Source organism: Pseudophryne corroboree, chromosome 2, assembly GCF_028390025.1.
Source record: "Pseudophryne corroboree isolate aPseCor3 chromosome 2, aPseCor3.hap2, whole genome shotgun sequence".
Classification (NCBI taxonomy): domain Eukaryota; kingdom Metazoa; phylum Chordata; class Amphibia; order Anura; family Myobatrachidae; genus Pseudophryne; species Pseudophryne corroboree.
Window position 1 is genome coordinate 64,491,756 of NC_086445.1, and position 18,590 is coordinate 64,510,345.

Below are 18,590 nucleotides of genomic sequence, written 5' to 3' on the forward strand. Positions count from 1 at the left end.
ATCACAGCTTGGGGACAAATAAAGTACAGCACCAACCAATCAGCTCTTAACAGTCATTTTCCAAATACAGCCAGTTCAATGACAGAAGTGATTGGTTGGTACTTTTACTCGCTCCACTTTATATCTCTCCTAGCATTGATAAATGTCCAGAGGGGGCGGGGATGGGGGTCATGCACTAAAATAACATTATGGATGGTTCCTGAAGCCATCCAATCAGAAGCAGAGTATTTATCTTGCCTTTGGGATCAGACCCCCTCCCCAGAAGGCCTCAGTGTAGTATGGGAAATTTAAAAAACATAAGTGTTTCTGGGTCCTTGTCAGTGGAGGCCATTCATGCGTTAGGAATATGTTTTGCAGATGTTTATGGCCCCCCATTCCCTGCTTACATTCTGCAGGTGTCAGATGTGTCCTGTGTTATTTATGCATGTATACTAACATCTTTATAGAGCATGTTAGGATCATTTTAACAAATATGTGTCGTGTGTATATGATTTATGTGTGTTTCATTTATTTATTGCTTCTTGTAGGTCCTTTTGTTTTGCATCACAGCTGCCCTCTACATGTTCTTTTTCAGGTAGGTTCAGTTTTGTTTTTGCTTTCTAGAATTCCTGTCTGCTAGGTTACAGCTCGTTAGTGTCCGACAAGTTGAATTTTAACAGTAAAAACAATGTTTTCAATTAGTGCTACTGTATGTTATTCAGGAAATTGAAAGTCGATTCACTTTGTAACACAATATTATTATTTTGTTCGCACAACAAATGCAATAATAGGGGTCTACTACGCTTGGCCACTGTCGGGATCCCGACCGCCGGAATGCCAGCAGCAGGGCAAGCGCAAAAGACACCTTTGCAGGCTCGCTGCGCTTGCCACACTGCGGGCATGGTGGCGCGCTACACACGCCGTGCTATTTTTTCTCCCTACAGGGGTGTCGTGGACCCCCAAGGGGGGGAATAGGTGTAGGTATCCCAGCGGTTGGTATCCTGGCGCCGGTATGCTGAGCGCCAGGATCCTGACAGCCAGGATATCGAGTGCCACCCCAATAATAGTATGGATGAATGTTTTTCATTCAATAGCTGTAAACTAAATAAATGTGTACTTTACTGTCATATTTTACCTGTTTCCTAAAAACCGTAAAGGCGGTCATCTTGTTAACCAAGATTCAAATACACACACGTGATGTGATAACAGGAGGCAGGTTTTGGAAGTTACTTTTTGCGGTGTCTTCCACAAATCTTGTGGCAATATGGCAGGGGAGGGGGGGTTAGTAAGGTTTAGTAAGTAACTCAAATAGTCAATTGACTGTAAGTCGGACACATCTCCCAAAGCCTGCAAATTTGGTCTTGTCATGGAGGAGGAAAGTCTCTGATCCTTAAGTAAAGATTTTCAATAAAAAAAAATGACTCTTCGTAAAGTTTTGCAAACTTGCAAAAGAAATGTATTTTTCAGTAACCATGAGCCTCGGTTATGTCCCTTGTGCAGAGAGAGGCTTATACCTATATGGGTTCTTGAATCTGGGTGTAGTATGGTATGCCGACAGCCGGGCCCCCAGCGGCCAGCATACCGGCGCCAGAATCCCGACCACCGGCATACCGACAGATGGGCAAGCGCAAATGAGCCCCTTGCGGGTATGGTGGCGTGCTATGCGCGCCACACTATCTATTCTCCCTCCAGGGGGGTCGTGGACCCCCAAGAGGGAGAAAAAGTTTTGGTATACCGGGTGTTGGGATTCCGGCGCCGGGATCCCAACAGCCGGCAAACTGAAGACCACCCCTTGAATCTGTGTGAGTTTAGAATTGTTGATCTGTCCCTTGTCAATATCACACCAATGTGACTGTCGCACAATGCCACACACATAAGTACATCCAGGTCACACTCATATACACAGTGCCTCATTGTCACTGGCCAGAGACTACTCCTTCCATTCATCTGGTCATCAGCACTGACGCCATGAAATCTGTAACCTCTGAAGAGAGAGTTTGAATTCCAGTTTTTCAATGGGCCCAAGTGCTGGATCCAGTGCTAATAATATCTCACAATGCAGACCAACTAACCTACATCATTATCTCACAGTGCCTCCAGAGAAGCTCCCTATCTCACCCGACATCAGTCGTTTCCTGACCCGATCTTTCCTGTGCTGTGGCGGCCACACAAAGTATTGGGTGTCTTATTTTAAATACCCTGCACTGATATTAGAACCTAGATCTTGGTCAGCAGTCAGCATAGGGAACATCCGCTACTATCTGAAATAATTAGCAAAAGGCCAAATGGGGCCCCAAACAGGGACAATATTCATTTACTTGAATCGGGATGACCCAGACCATTGCCAACGTTAGCTATGATGTACAGAAGGTGTTTAATTAATGTGCCACCTGATCGGCTATTGCTCCACTGTCTACGTCCCTGTGATGCCTTTATAAATGACAATAGATTATTATTATTACCAGTTATTTATATAGCGCACACATATTCCGCAGCGCTGTACAGAGAATATTTGCCCATTCACATCAGCTCCTGCCCCAGTTGAGCTTACTCTCTATGGGGGTGATTCCGAGTTGTTCGCTCGCTAGCTGCTTTTAGCAGCATTGCACACGCTAAGCCGCCGCCCACTGGGAGTGTATCTTAGCATAGCAGAATTGCGAACGAAAGATTAGCTAATTTTCTCGTAACGATTACCCCGCAGTTTCTGAGTAGCTCCAGACTTACTCTGCCATTGCGACCAGCTCAGTCCTTTTCGTTCCTGGTTTGATGTCACAAACACACCCAGCGTTCGCCCAGCCACTCCCCGTTTCTCCAGCCACTCCTGCGTTTTCAACTAGCACGCCTGCGTTTTTCCGCACACTCCCATAAAACGGCCAGTTTCCGCCCAGAAACACCCACTTCCTGTCAATCACATTACGATCAGCACAGCGATGAAAAAGCTTTGTTATGCCGTGAGTAAATCTACTAAGTTTTGAGCTAAAATACTTAGCGCATGCGCACTGCGTACCATGCGCATTTTCGCATTAGTCGCTCCGTTGCGAAAATCGGCAACGAGCGAACAACTCGGAATGACCCCCTATATTCCCTATCACATGTGCACACATTCACTAGGGTTAATTTTGTTGGGAGCCAATTAACCTATCAGTATATTTTTGGATTGTGGAAGGAAACCGGAGCACCCGGAGGAAACCCACACAAGTCCGGGGAGAATATACAAACTCCACACAGTTAGGACCAATAATAATACATAATAATTCTTCTTCAGTGGTATGAGGTCCCCACCCAGGCGGGCCCACTGTGCTTTTCCCCATTTAAACTGCATGAGAACATGGTCGGGCTTGGAAGGGATTGCCTCCAAGTACAAACTGATAGAAAAATCTTTGTCCAAATCATAGGTACAATGATTCTGACCATAAGCCTCTCATCACCCACCGGAATAATAATCACAGAGTATACTGATTGGCCTATACGGAGTTTTCCCCTTACTGTTTATTTAAATCCTCCCAAGATATTATCCAATCTGCATTTCTCTCATTCCTGGAATATCCATCTGTGTTCCCCAAGTAGTTTTAAATTCCTTAAGAGACGCAGCCGCCTCCACCTCTGCTATTCAAACTTAACTCGATATTGGTGAACAGCTATTTCCATAGATTACACCCCTCCCCTCCAAGCCTCCCACAGATACTGAGATATTGCTGCTCTCATTTACTGCTGCTTTCCTGACAGTCAGGGTCAGCGTTATACATCATTGCCACTCAAGTATTTTACATTGCCTCCAGTTACAACCCCCTAATCTTATGCCGTGAAACAGCCCACGGCTCCTATCAAGAGCCTAAAGTAACTCGCATTAAAATAAATTGATGCAAATGCCCAGAATATGAGATATTTAAAATTGACTGCCAGCATATATTACTGGAATAGATGTGAGGCATGTTCATTAGTCATGCATGCTGGATGTAAAGAGAAACGCAGGAGCAAGCTGATTGGTAGAACATATAGCGTTATAAGGATAATTGCAGTATCATTCACAACTTTAGAGAGCAAATCAAGGGCCAGAAGTCTGGATAGCAAATCATTTTACAGGAGTCCATTGTGATGGTCATAGCTAGGGAACGGGGCTTCCAGCCAATCAGAGGACGGCAATTGAGACTCAACCAGCGGATTTCCCATTGAATGCCTCCCATTGAATGCATTTCCCGTTAAGGTCCTCCTATTGAGTGCATTTCCCATTGAATGCCTCCCACTGAGTGCATTTCCCATTGAGATGTAGCAGGTCACTGCTAAAACACAAATGTATTATTATTATTATTATTACTGCTCATAGCCTACGTTAGGGCTTCCAGTTCCATTGTGCATGTGGGAACTGTCTATCCAGGTCACACACCTGCATTTCCCCTGAGATTGGCCCAACAAAGCCGTCTTACTCTTGTTATCGGTAGTAATTTTGTTCTATAATTCATTCATTATTTTTTTTAATAACTGATCCTGGATATATATTTTCCTTATGCCTATTATATATTTGGGGTGGTCTTTAGTTTGCCAGCTGTCGGGGTCCCGGCGCCCAGTATACCGGCGCTGGAATCCCAACAGCCGGCATACTGACACCTTTTCTCCCTCTTGGTGGTCCACGACCCCCCTGGAGGGAGAATAGATAGCGTCGCCACCGTGCCCGCAGCGTGGCGACCGCAGCGAGCCCGCAATGGGCTCATTTGCGCTCGCTCAGCTGTTGGTATGCCGGCGGTCAGTATTCCAGCGCCGGTATGCTGTGCGTCGGGACCCCGACAGCTGGCATACCATACTACACCCATATATTTGTACTCGTATTTGAATACTATCTGTATCTGAACAGTTCCTATAAAGCTATAAGGATTGTTATTATTCCAGTGTTTACACATGCCAAGCGACCATTAACCAAGACTCATACATTAATTGTTGTTATTAAACTTTTGTCTTATGGAAACAGCTCTCAGCTTTTCCTTTCCATAGAAAAAGGTCTGCCAGGTTGTAATCATACTGCATTAATATACCACCATTAATCTCCAGCTCACAAGTAAATAGGTACAAAACAACTCAAATCTATGTTTATTTGTCTACCAGAAGGCAACATTAACTTTCAAATCGTCCTATCGTTACTCAGAATTCCTTCACTACAACAACCTCTACTCCACCTGCGTTCATACCTGCATGTGGGCCGACATGTTTGGCAGAGACCTGGAATTGCAATTAGTAACTGAGAACAGCCACGTTATGATGTGCTGATATCAGCTCCTGTGGAACAAGAGACATCTGGGGAAGCTTAGCTTACCATTGCAGGATATAAGCAATTACTTAAAGCCGCACTACCTCCTAGGAAAATATTTTCCTAAGGTGCCCTGTCCTCCTACAGAACTGTGTCGGCTTTGTCAGGTCTACAATGTGCTGGCAAAGTCATTTTGTGAAACAGCCTAAATTAGTGTCTATGGGGAGGGCCCGATCACAAGCCGTGGATTCTTGATTGCCGTTAGTGATTGATCGGCAATTTACTTTCCCAGGCCCCCTGTTTGTGGATGAGTCCCGGCAAAATAGCTACGCAAAGCCTGCTCCGACTAATTGGAGCGTGCACCTTAGTAGATATTGCCCTAGGTTGTAGTGAGGTGGGAAGTAGTGAGGAGTATAATGTCATTAATAATTATCAATGTTGAATATAACATATGGTAAACATATAAAAAAAAGATTCTGTGGAAAACCAGTGGGTATAATGGGGTTCTGTATGATTTACCGACGGACACAATACCGACAGCCAGTGACCTACAGTCAAAATACCAACGCGGTCACAATACCCAAATTCATTATGCCGACATGAAGGGTAATTCCACTGATAGGGATAATATGCTGAGCACTGATAGAGATAATTTGCTGGGCACTGATAGGGATAATATGCTGAGCACTGATAGAGATAATTTGCTGGGCACTGATAGGGATAATATGCTGAGCACTGATAGAGATAATTTGCTGGGCACTGATAGGGATAATATGCTGAGCACTGATAGGGATAATATGCTGTGCATGGATAGGGATAATATGCTGAGCACGGATAGGCATAATATGCTGGGCACTGATAGGGATAATATGCTGAGCACTGATAGGGATAATATGCTGGGCACTGATAGGGATAATATGCTGAGCACTGATAGGGATAATATGCTGTGCATGGATAGGGATAATATGCTGAGCACGGATAGGGATAATATGCTGGGCGCTGATAGGGATCATATGCTGGGTATTGATCGGTATAATATGCCGGGCACTGATAGGGATAATATGCTGGGCACTGATAGGGTGATAGGGATAATATGCTGGGCACTGATGGGGATAATATGCTGGGTACTGATAGGGTGATAGGGATAATATGCTGAACACTGATAGGGATAATATGCTGGGCACTGATAGGGATAATATGCTGGGCACTGATGGGTATAATATGCTGGGTACTGATGGGGATAATATGCTGGGCACTGATGGGGATAATATGCTGGGTACTGATAGGGATAATATGCTGGGCACTACTTATAGGGTGATAGGGATAATATGATGAGCACTGATAGGGTGATAGGGATAATATGCTGAGCACTGATAGGGATAATTTGCTGGGCACTGATAGGGATAATATACTGTGCACGGGAAGGGATAATATGCTGGGCACTGATAGGGATAATATGCTGGGCACTGATTGGGATAATATGCTGGGTACTGATAAGGAATATGTGCTGGGCACTGATAAGGATTAATATGCTGGGCACTGATAGGGATAATATACTGTGCACGGATAGGGATAATATGCTGGGCACTGATAGGGATAATATGCTGGGTACTGATAAGGATAATGTGCTGGGCACTGATAAGGATTAATATGCTGGGCACTGATAGGAATAATATGCTGAGCACGGATAGGGATAATGTGCTGAGCACTGATAGGTATAATATGCTTGGTACTGATAGGTATAACATGCTTGGTACTGATAGGTATAACATGCTTGGCACTGATAGGTATATGATGCTGGGTACTGAGACACAGCGACGCGAGACTGTGACTTTAACTGCACAGGGATTGTTGTTTTTGCTCTAACGTACAAAGTTGCAGATGAAGTACAATGGACATTGGTGCCAGAAAAGCTGCAGCCGCTCAAATCAGAGACGTTTTTTTACAGATTCAGACTCAGTCGCAAATTGATGTACAAATGACGCAATCTCCAGTGCTCAGTGTACGCTAGCAAAGTACTGTGTCACTTCCAGTTTTAATTATGCAAGTGAGACGCACAATTTGAGCTGAGTCACACGGGCCCTGTCGCGCCAAGAGGAGCTATTTTAGCGGCCTTTTAGCCATATTATAAAAAGACACATCTGTATTTGTCTGCAGTATATCTGAGTCATTGTATAGATTGTGATTCATTGTATAGATTGCGGTTCCTGTTAAAAAAAATTCTAATATCTCATTAGTAACATGAAATGGGAAAAACTTGAAACTGTTGTAGCAATAGGAAGACCTCAATCCCCCTAAAAATCTCCCATCTTTGCCATGGGGAGTGGCACGTACCCCCAAAGCATTCCCACTAGTCGGGACAGAACCCCCTGCGGATCAGGACTGTCCCCTCTACATCTTAATATTAGCGAGTAATAGGAAATATGCAGTGTGTAAATGGTGAATGTGCCTGATAATGATAAGCCCTGGGCAGCCCCCTGTCTGGGTGTAGCGACATTGCTGGAGGTAAATGTACGGGAACACGGTCATTATTATTACAGGGAACAATTACTTCATTTCTAAAAATTCCTACTGACAAAAGATTGTCTTAATCTGTGGTGTAATTCCGAGAGGAGCCATTCATTCAGGATTATTGTTACCCACTCAAATGTTTACAAAGCTCTTCGCAAACACCAGGCGTGAAATGTTCTTTCACCTACATCCCTGAAGTCTTCTAGTGTAGAATGTTACTGCAGTGTTCTGTTACCACTCCAGGGAAATCCTAGACGTCTCCCTTATAGCCTGCAGTAATCCAAACAGCTTTCATATTTCTGCCAAATCTGTAAAATATCTGTTTCGTTTTAATAGACTGGGGCCTATTTATCAAGCTTTAAATCACGTGGTAAGGCTGTTTCTGCATTATTAATGGAAATTTATCTAACTGGGCTATTTAACAACAGCCTAATAGAATACCGCAGTCTCCATACTTGTCATTCTCCTGAATGAGTAACGTTTTGGATCTTGTCTGTGATTGCAGCATCTCTAACTGATAGGTAAAGCGCCTTTGGAGGGTGATCTACTCCCATCCATCCTCTTATGTGTCTAAGTGTGCGTACTGACCGTTTACAGTACACACAGTAAAGACTCCGAGTCAGAACCCAGAAGTTTGTTCTTTGACCTTTGCAACCAGCAAGCAGCAAAACACCTCTCTGTCAAAGGCCGGTCCAGCCTCTTCTCTGATGCCCTGTTCTGGCAGGAGATTATTCCCGACAACCGGCATCCCGGCCATAAGTAAACTGGGCGAGTTACAGTTAGGGCGGAGGGTGGGGCCTATTTTTAGGCAGTACCAGGGGGGTTAAGATGCGGGGGTAGGTTAAGTTAGGGTTAGGCACTAAGGGGAGGGTTAGGGTTAGGATGCTGGGAAGGGGGGGGGGGAGGGGGTTAGGGGTAGGGGAGAGGGAGGAACATACTTACCTCACCCCTGTCGATATTGCAAACATCGGGATGCCGTTATCTGTACTGTGACCGCCGGCATTCCGTCCGCCATCAATCATACTGAACCCCGCTATTGCAGTAGGAAGAATTACTATTTAACTTTGGTAGAACAAGATAATCCCCACCCCTATAGGAAGGCACAAATATGCAGAATACTTTTATTTATTTATTTATTTATATATATATATATATATATATATATATATATATATATATTAGGTGATCATTGTGCCCTACGGGCGCTCTTCACACCATCGCAAGGTGCTACGCCCCCTTAATTCTTGCACGCCCTTGGGGTCGAACAGCGCATGCAGGGCACGATGAATCGCCTAGTAGGTGCTGTGGTTGGGGGAGTATATATGTATGTATATTGTGGGAGGGAGTCTGTATATGCTGCGGCCTGAGGGTTGGGAGTTGTTGTGCTTGGGGGATTTGCGGATGCGGTGGACAGGGGGATGGGGGACGGTGACCGCAGGTGCCATGGGTGGGGAAGGGCCACATGGAGTGGTTGGGTGGATGGGGGAGGGTATTGAGAGGTGATGTGTGCAGGGTATGATGTCACCAGTACACAGACAGGTGGTTAGTGAGCAGGATGAGGGTGACAGAGTGGAGTGGTGGGGAGTACTCAGTAGCTATAGGCGTAGAGTAGAGTGGAGTGGTGGGGAGTACCCAGTAGCTATAGGTGTGGAGTATAGGTGTGACGTAGAGTGGAGTGGTGGGGAGTACTCAGTAGCTATAGGCGTGGAGTATAGGTGTGATGTAGAGTGGAGTGGTGGGGGGCACTCAGTAGCTATAGGCGTGGAGTATAGGTGTGATGTGGAGTGGTGGGGAGTACTCGGTAGCTATAGGTGTGGAGTATAGGTGTGACGTAGAGTGGAGTGGTGGGGGGTACTGAGTAGCTATAGGCGTGGAGTATAGGTGTGATGTAGAGTGGAGTGGTGGGGAGTACTCGGTAGCTATAGGCGTGGAGTATAGGTGTGACGTAGAGTGGAGTGGTGGGGAGTACTCAGTAGCTATAGGCGTGGAGTATAGGTGTGATGTAGGGTGGAGTGGTGGGGAGTACCCAGTAGTTATAGGTGTGGAGTTTAGGTGTGACGTAGAGTGGAGTGCTGGGGAGTACTCAGTAGCTATAGGTGTGGAGTATAGGTGTGACATAGAGTGGAGTGGTGGGGGGTACTGAGTAGCTATAGGCGTGGAGTATAGGTGTGATGTAGAGTGGAGTGGTGGGGAGTACTCGGTAGCTATAGGCGTGGAGTGTAGGTGTGACGTAGAGTGGAGTGGTGTGGAGTACTCGGTAGCTATAGACGTGGAGTATTGGTGTGACGTAGAGTGGAGTGGTGGGGGGTACTGAGTAGCTATAGGTGTGGAGTATAGGTGTGATGTAGTGTGGAGTGGTGTGGAGTCTCAGTAGCTATAGGCGTGGAGTATAGGTGTGACGTAGAGTGGAGTGGTGGGGAGTACCCAGTAGCTATAGGCGTGGAGTATAGGTGTGACGTAGAGTGGAGTGGTGGGGAGTACTCAGTAGCTATAGGCGTGGAGTATAGGTGTGACGTAGAGTGGAGTGGTGGGGAGTACTCAGTAGCTATAGGCGTGGAGTATAGGTGTGACGTAGAGTGGAGTGGTGGGGAGTACCCAGTAGCTATAGGTGTGGAGTATAGGTGTGATGTAGAGTGGAGTGGTGTCGAGTACTCAGTAGCTATAGGCGTGAAGTATAGGTGTGACGTAGAGTGGAGTGGTGGGGAGTACCCAGTAGCTATAGGTGTGGAGTATAGGTGTGACGTAGAGTGGAGTGGTGGGGAGTACCCAGTAGCTATAGGCGTGGAGTATAGGTGTGACGTAGAGTGGAGTGGTGGGGAGTACCCAGTAGCTATAGGCGTGGAGTATAGGTGTGACGTAGAGTGGAGTGCTATGGAGTACTCAGTAGCTATAGGTGTGGAGTATAGGTGTGACGTAGAGTGGAGTGGTGGGGAGTACTCAGTAGCTATAGGCGTGGAGTATAGGTGTGACGTAGAGTGGAGTGGTGGGGAGTACTCAGTAGCTATAGGCGTGGAGTATAGGTGTGATGTAGGGTGGAGTGGTGGGGAGTACCCAGTAGTTATAGGTGGGGAGTTTAGGTGTGACGTAGAGTGGAGTGCTGGGGAGTACTCAGTAGCTATAGGTGTGGAGTATAGGTGTGACATAGAGTGGAGTGGTGGGGGGTACTGAGTAGCTATAGGCGTGGAGTATAGGTGTGATGTAGAGTGGAGTGGTGGGGAGTACTCGGTAGCTATAGGCGTGGAGTGTAGGTGTGACGTAGAGTGGAGTGGTGTGGAGTACTCGGTAGCTATAGACGTGGAGTATTGGTGTGACGTAGAGTGGAGTGGTGGGGGGTACTGAGTAGCTATAGGTGTGGAGTATAGGTGTGATGTAGAGTGGAGTGGTGTGGAGTACCCAGTAGCTATAGGCGTGGAGTATAGGTGTGACGTAGAGTGGAGTGGTGGGGAGTACTCAGTAGCTATAGGCGTGGAGTATAGGTGTGACGTAGAGTGGAGTGGTGGGGAGTACTCGGTAGCTATAGGCGTGGAGTATAGGTGTGACGTAGAGTGGAGTGGTGGGGAATACTCAGTAGTATAGGTGTGGAGTATAGGTGTGATGTAGAGTGGAGTGGTGGGGAGTACCCAGTAGATATAGGTGTGGAGTTTAGGTGTGACGTAGAGTGGAGTGGTGTGGAGTACTCAGTAGCTATAGGCGTGGAGTATAGGTGTGACGTAGAGTGGAGTGGTGGGGAGTACCCAGTAGCTATAGGTGTGGAGTATAGGTGTGATGTAGAGTGGAGTGGTGTGGAGTACTCAGTAGCTATAGGCGTGAAGTATAGGTGTGACGTAGAGTGGAGTGGTGGGGAGTACCCAGTAGCTATAGGTGTGGAGTATAGGTGTGACGTAGAGTGGAGTGGTGGGGAGTACCCAGTAGCTATAGGCGTGGAGTATAGGTGTGACGTAGAGTGGAGTGGTGGGGAGTACCCAGTAGCTATAGGCGTGGAGTATAGGTGTGACGTAGAGTGGAGTGCTGGGGAGTACTCAGTAGCTATAGGTGTGGAGTATAGGTGTGACGTAGAGTGGAGTGGTGGGGAGTACTCAGTAGCTATAGGTGTGGAGTATAGGTGTGACGTAGAGTGGAGTGGTGGGGAGTACCCAGTAGCTATAGGTGTGGAGTATAGGTGTGATGTAGAGTGGAGTGGTGGGGAGTACTCAGTAGCTATAGGCGTGGAGTATAGGTGTGACGTAGAGTGGAGTGCTGGGGAGTACTCAGTAGCTATAGGTGTGGAGTATAGGTGTGATGTAGAGTGGAGTGGTAGGGAGTACTCAGTAGCTATAGGTGTAGAGTGGAGTGGTGGGGAGTACCCAGTAGCTATAGGTGTGGAGTATAGGTGTGATGTAGAGTGGAGTGGTGGGGAGTACTCAGTAGCTATAGGTGTGGAGTATAGGTGTGATGTAGAGTGGAGTGGTGGGGAGTACCCAGTAGCTATAGGCGTGGAGTATAGGTGTGACGTAGAGTGGAGTGGTGGGGAGTACCCAGTAGTTATAGGTGTGGAGTTTAGGTGTGACGTAGAGTGGAGTGCTGGGGAGTACTCAGTAGCTATAGGTGTGGAGTATAGGTGTGACGCAGAGTGGAGTGGTGGGGAGTACCCAGTAGCTATAGGTGTGGAGTATAGGTGTGATGTAGAGTGGAGTGGTGTGGAGTACTCAGTAGCTATAGGCGTGGAGTATAGGTGTGACGTAGAGTGGAGTGGTGGGGAGTACCCAGTAGCTATAGGCGTGGAGTATAGGTGTGACGTAGAGTGGAGTGGTCAGTAGCTAAAGGCGTGGAGTATAGGTGTGACGTAGAGTGGAGTGGTGGGAGTACTCGGTAGTTATAGGCATGGAGTATAGGTGTGACGTAGAGTGGAGTGGTGGGGAGTACTCGGTAGCTATAGGCGTGGAGTATAGGTGTGACGTAGAGTGGAGTGGTGGGGAGTACTCAGTAGCTATAGGCGTGGAGTATAGGTGTGACGTAGAGTGGAGTGGTGGGGAGTACTCGGTAGCTATAGGCGTGGAGTATAGGTGTGACGTAGAGTGGAGTGGTGGGGAGTACTCGGTAGCTATAGGCGTGGAGTATAGGTGTGACGTAGAGTGGAGTGGTGTGGAGTACTCAGTAGTATAGGTGTGGAGTACTCAGTAGCTATAGGCGTGGAGTATGGGTGTGACGTAGAGTGGAGTGGTGGGGAGTACTCAGTAGCTATAGGCGTGGAGTATAGGTGTGACGTAGAGTGGAGTGGAGTATAGGTGTGATGTACAGTGGAGTATAGGTGTGATGTAGAGTGGAGTGGTGGGGAGTACTCAGTAGTTATAGGCGTGGAGTATAGGTGTGACGTAGAGTGGAGTGGTGGGGAGTACTCAGTAGTTATAGGCGTGGAGTATAGGTGTGATGTAGAGTGGAGTGGTGGGGAGTACTCAGTAGCTATAGGTGTGGAGTATAGGTGTGATGTAGAGTGGAGTGGTGGGGAGTACTCAGTAGCTATAGGCGTGGAGTATAGGTGTGACGTAGAGTGGAGTGGTGGGGAGTACTCGGTAGCTATAGGTGTGGAGTATAGGTGTGACGTAGAGTGGAGTGGTGGGGAGTACCCAGTAGCTATAGGTGTGGAGTATAGGTGTGACGTAGAGTGGAGTGGTGGGGGGTACTGAGTAGCTATAGGTGTGGAGTATAGGTGTGACGTAGAGTGGAGTGGTGGGGAGTACTCGGTAGCTATAGGTGTGGAGTATAGGTGTGACATAGAGTGGAGTGGTGGGGGGTACTGAGTAGCTATAGGTGTGGAGTATAGGTGTGACGTAGAGTGGAGTGGTGGGGGGTACTGAGTAGCTATAGGTGTGGAGTATAGGTGTGACGTAGAGTGGAGTGGTGGGGGGTACTGAGTAGCTATAGGTGTGGAGTATAGGTGTGACGTAGAGTGGTAGGGGGGGGGGGTACTGAGTAGCTATAGGCGTGGAGTATAGGTGTGATGTAGAGTGGAGTGGTGGGGAGTACTCGGTAGCTATAGGTGTGGAGTATAGGTGTGATGTAGAGTGGAGTGGTGGGGAGTACTCAGTAGCTATAGGTGTGGAGTATAGGTGTGATGTAGAGTGGAGTGGTGGGGAATACTCAGTAGCTATAGGTGTGGAGTATAGGTGTGATGTAGAGTGGAGTGGTGGGGAGTACTCGGTAGCTATAGGTGTGGAGTATAGGTATGATGTAGAGTGGAGTGGTGGGGAGTACTCGGTAGCTATAGGTGTGGAGTATAGGTGTGATGTAGAGTGGAGTGGTGGGGAGTACTCAGTAGCTATAGGTGTGGAGTATAGGTGTGATGTAGACTGGAGTGGTGGGGGGTACTCAGTAGCTATAGGCGTGGAGTATAGGTGTGATGTAGAGTGGAGTGGTGGGGAGTACTCGGTAGCTATAGGTGTGGAGTATAGGTGTGACATAGAGTGGAGTGTTGGGGGGTACTCGGTAGCTATAGGTGTGAAGTATAGGTGTGATGTAGAGTGGAGTGGTGGGGAGTACTCAGTAGCTATAGGTGTGGAGTATAGGTGTGATGTAGAGTGGAGTGGTGGGGAGTACTCGGTAGCTATAGGTGTGGAGTATAGGTGTGATGTAGAGTGGAGTGGTGGGGAGTACTCAGTAGCTATAGGTGTGGAGTATAGGTATAATGTAGAGTGGAGTGGTGGGGAGTACTCGGTAGCTATAGGTGTGGAGTATAGGTGTGATGTAGAGTGGAGTGGTGGGGAGTACTCGGTAGCTATAGGTGTGGAGTATAGGTATGATGTAGAGTGGAGTGGTGGGGAGTACTCGGTAGCTATAGGTGTGGAGTATAGGTGTGATGTAGAGTGGAGTGGTGGGGAATACTCAGTAGCTATAGGTGTGGAGTATAGGTGTGATGTAGACTGGAGTGGTGGGGGGTACTCAGTAGCTATAGGCGTGGAGTATAGGTGTGATGTAGAGTGGAGTGGTGGGGAGTACTCGGTAGCTATAGGTGTGGAGTATAGGTGTGACATAGAGTGGAGTGGTGGGGGGTACTCGGTAGCTATAGGTGTGGAGTATAGGTGTGATGTAGAGTGGAGTGGTGGGGAGTACTCAGTAGCTATAGGTGTGGAGTATAGGTGTGATGTAGAGTGGAGTGGTGGGGAGTACTCGGTAGCTATAGGTGTGGAGTATAGGTGTGACGTAGAGTGGAGTGGTGGGGGGTACTGAGTAGCTATAGGTGTGGAGTATAGGTATGATGTAGAGTGGAGTGGTGGGGGGTACTGAGTAGCTATAGGCGTGGAGTATAGGTATGATATAGAGTGGAGTGGTGGGTGGTACTCAGTAGTTATAGGTGTGGAGTATAGGTGTGACGTAGAGTGGAGTGGTGGGGAGTACTCGGTAGCTATAGGCGTGGAGTATAGGTATGATGTAGAGTGGAGTGGTGGGGAGTACTCGGTAGCTGTAGGTGTGGAGTATAGGTGTGATGTAGAGTGGAGTGGTGGGGAGTACTCGGTAGCTATAGGTGTGGAGTATAGGTGTGACGTAGAGTGGAGTGGTGGGGGGTACTGAGTAGCTATAGGTGTGGAGTATAGGTGTGATGTAGAGTGGAGTGGTGGGGAGTACTCGGTAGCTATAGGTGTGGAGTATAGGTGTGATGTAGAGTGGAGTGGTGGGGAGTACTCAGTAGCTATAGGTGTGGAGTATAGGTGTGATGTAGAGTGGAGTGGTGGGGAGTACTCGGTAGCTATAGGTGTGGAGTATAGGTGTGATGTAGAGTGGAGTGGTGGGGAATACTCAGTAGCTATAGGTGTGGAGTATAGGTGTGATGTAGAGTGGAGTGGTGGGGAATACTTAGTAGCTATAGGTGTGGAGTATAGGTATGATGTAGAGTGGAGTGGTGGGGAGTACTCAGTAGCTATAGGTGTGGAATATAGGTGTGACGTAGAGTGGAGTGGTGGGGAGTACTCGGTAGCTATAGGTGTGGAGTATAGGTGTGATGTAGAGTGGAGTGGTGGGGAGTACTCAGTAGCTATAGGTGTGGAGTATAGGTGTGATGTAGACTGGAGTGGTGGGGGGTACTCAGTAGCTATAGGCGTGGAGTATAGGTGTGATGTAGAGTGGAGTGGTGGGGAGTACTCGGTAGCTATAGGTGTGGAGTATAGGTGTGACATAGAGTGGAGTGTTGGGGGGTACTCGGTAGCTATAGGTGTGAAGTATAGGTGTGATGTAGAGTGGAGTGGTGGGGAGTACTCAGTAGCTATAGGTGTGGAGTATAGGTGTGATGTAGAGTGGAGTGGTGGGGAGTACTCGGTAGCTATAGGTGTGGAGTATAGGTGTGATGTAGAGTGGAGTGGTGGGGAGTACTCAGTAGCTATAGGTGTGGAGTATAGGTATAATGTAGAGTGGAGTGGTGGGGAGTACTCGGTAGCTATAGGTGTGGAGTATAGGTGTGATGTAGAGTGGAGTGGTGGGGAGTACTCGGTAGCTATAGGTGTGGAGTATAGGTATGATGTAGAGTGGAGTGGTGGGGAGTACTCGGTAGCTATAGGTGTGGAGTATAGGTGTGATGTAGAGTGGAGTGGTGGGGAATACTCAGTAGCTATAGGTGTGGAGTATAGGTGTGATGTAGACTGGAGTGGTGGGGGGTACTCAGTAGCTATAGGCGTGGAGTATAGGTGTGATGTAGAGTGGAGTGGTGGGGAGTACTCGGTAGCTATAGGTGTGGAGTATAGGTGTGACATAGAGTGGAGTGGTGGGGGGTACTCGGTAGCTATAGGTGTGGAGTATAGGTGTGATGTAGAGTGGAGTGGTGGGGAGTACTCAGTAGCTATAGGTGTGGAGTATAGGTGTGATGTAGAGTGGAGTGGTGGGGAATACTCAGTAGCTATAGGTGTGGAGTATAGGTGTGATGTAGAGTGGAGTGGTGGGGAGTACTCGGTAGCTATAGGTGTGGAGTATAGGTATGATGTAGAGTGGAGTGGTGGGGAGTACTCGGTAGCTATAGGTGTGGAGTATAGGTGTGATGTAGAGTGGAGTGGTGGGGAGTACTCAGTAGCTATAGGTGTGGAGTATAGGTGTGATGTAGACTGGAGTGGTGGGGGGTACTCAGTAGCTATAGGCGTGGAGTATAGGTGTGATGTAGAGTGGAGTGGTGGGGAGTACTCGGTAGCTATAGGTGTGGAGTATAGGTGTGACATAGAGTGGAGTGTTGGGGGGTACTCGGTAGCTATAGGTGTGAAGTATAGGTGTGATGTAGAGTGGAGTGGTGGGGAGTACTCAGTAGCTATAGGTGTGGAGTATAGGTGTGATGTAGAGTGGAGTGGTGGGGAGTACTCGGTAGCTATAGGTGTGGAGTATAGGTGTGATGTAGAGTGGAGTGGTGGGGAGTACTCAGTAGCTATAGGTGTGGAGTATAGGTATAATGTAGAGTGGAGTGGTGGGGAGTACTCGGTAGCTATAGGTGTGGAGTATAGGTGTGATGTAGAGTGGAGTGGTGGGGAGTACTCGGTAGCTATAGGTGTGGAGTATAGGTATGATGTAGAGTGGAGTGGTGGGGAGTACTCGGTAGCTATAGGTGTGGAGTATAGGTGTGATGTAGAGTGGAGTGGTGGGGAATACTCAGTAGCTATAGGTGTGGAGTATAGGTGTGATGTAGACTGGAGTGGTGGGGGGTACTCAGTAGCTATAGGCGTGGAGTATAGGTGTGATGTAGAGTGGAGTGGTGGGGAGTACTCGGTAGCTATAGGTGTGGAGTATAGGTGTGACATAGAGTGGAGTGGTGGGGGGTACTCGGTAGCTATAGGTGTGGAGTATAGGTGTGATGTAGAGTGGAGTGGTGGGGAGTACTCAGTAGCTATAGGTGTGGAGTATAGGTGTGATGTAGAGTGGAGTGGTGGGGAGTACTCGGTAGCTATAGGTGTGGAGTATAGGTGTGACGTAGAGTGGAGTGGTGGGGGGTACTGAGTAGCTATAGGTGTGGAGTATAGGTATGATGTAGAGTGGAGTGGTGGGGGGTACTGAGTAGCTATAGGCGTGGAGTATAGGTATGATATAGAGTGGAGTGGTGGGTGGTACTCAGTAGTTATAGGTGTGGAGTATAGGTGTGATGTAGAGTGGAGTGGTGGGGAGTACTCAGTAGTTATAGGTGTGGAGTATAGGTGTGACGTAGAGTGGAGTGGTGGGGAGTACTCGGTAGCTATAGGCGTGGAGTATAGGTATGATGTAGAGTGGAGTGGTGGGGAGTACTCGGTAGCTGTAGGTGTGGAGTATAGGTGTGATGTAGAGTGGAGTGGTGGGGAGTACTCGGTAGCTATAGGTGTGGAGTATAGGTGTGACGTAGAGTGGAGTGGTGGGGGGTACTGAGTAGCTATAGGTGTGGAGTATAGGTGTGATGTAGAGTGGAGTGGTGGGGAGTACTCGGTAGCTATAGGTGTGGAGTATAGGTGTGATGTAGAGTGGAGTGGTGGGGAGTACTCAGTAGCTATAGGTGTGGAGTATAGGTGTGATGTAGAGTGGAGTGGTGGGGAGTACTCGGTAGCTATAGGTGTGGAGTATAGGTGTGATGTAGAGTGGAGTGGTGGGGAATACTCAGTAGCTATAGGTGTGGAGTATAGGTGTGATGTAGAGTGGAGTGGTGGGGAATACTCAGTAGCTATAGGTGTGGAGTATAGGTATGATGTAGAGTGGAGTGGTGGGGAGTACTCAGTAGCTATAGGTGTGGAATATAGGTGTGACGTAGAGTGGAGTGGTGGGGAGTACTCGGTAGCTATAGGTGTGGAGTATAGGTGTGGTGTAGAGTGGAGTGGTGGGGAGTACTCAGTAGCTATAGGTGTGGAGTATAGGTGTGATGTAGACTGGAGTGGTGGGGGGTACTCAGTAGCTATAG

General features: G+C 47.8%; 1 protein-coding gene across 2 annotated transcripts in view; it reads left to right on the plus strand.

Annotated features, from left to right (window-relative positions):
* The window catches only part of TMEM135 (transmembrane protein 135), a 593,255-nt gene that overhangs the window by 464,163 nt on the left and 110,502 nt on the right, over positions 1 to 18,590 (plus strand). For both annotated transcript variants that reach the window (XM_063951381.1, XM_063951382.1), the window contains one exon: positions 528 to 574. In XM_063951381.1, coding sequence (XP_063807451.1) covers positions 528 to 574 — 47 coding nt within the window. The remainder of the gene's footprint in view (positions 1 to 527; positions 575 to 18,590) is intronic.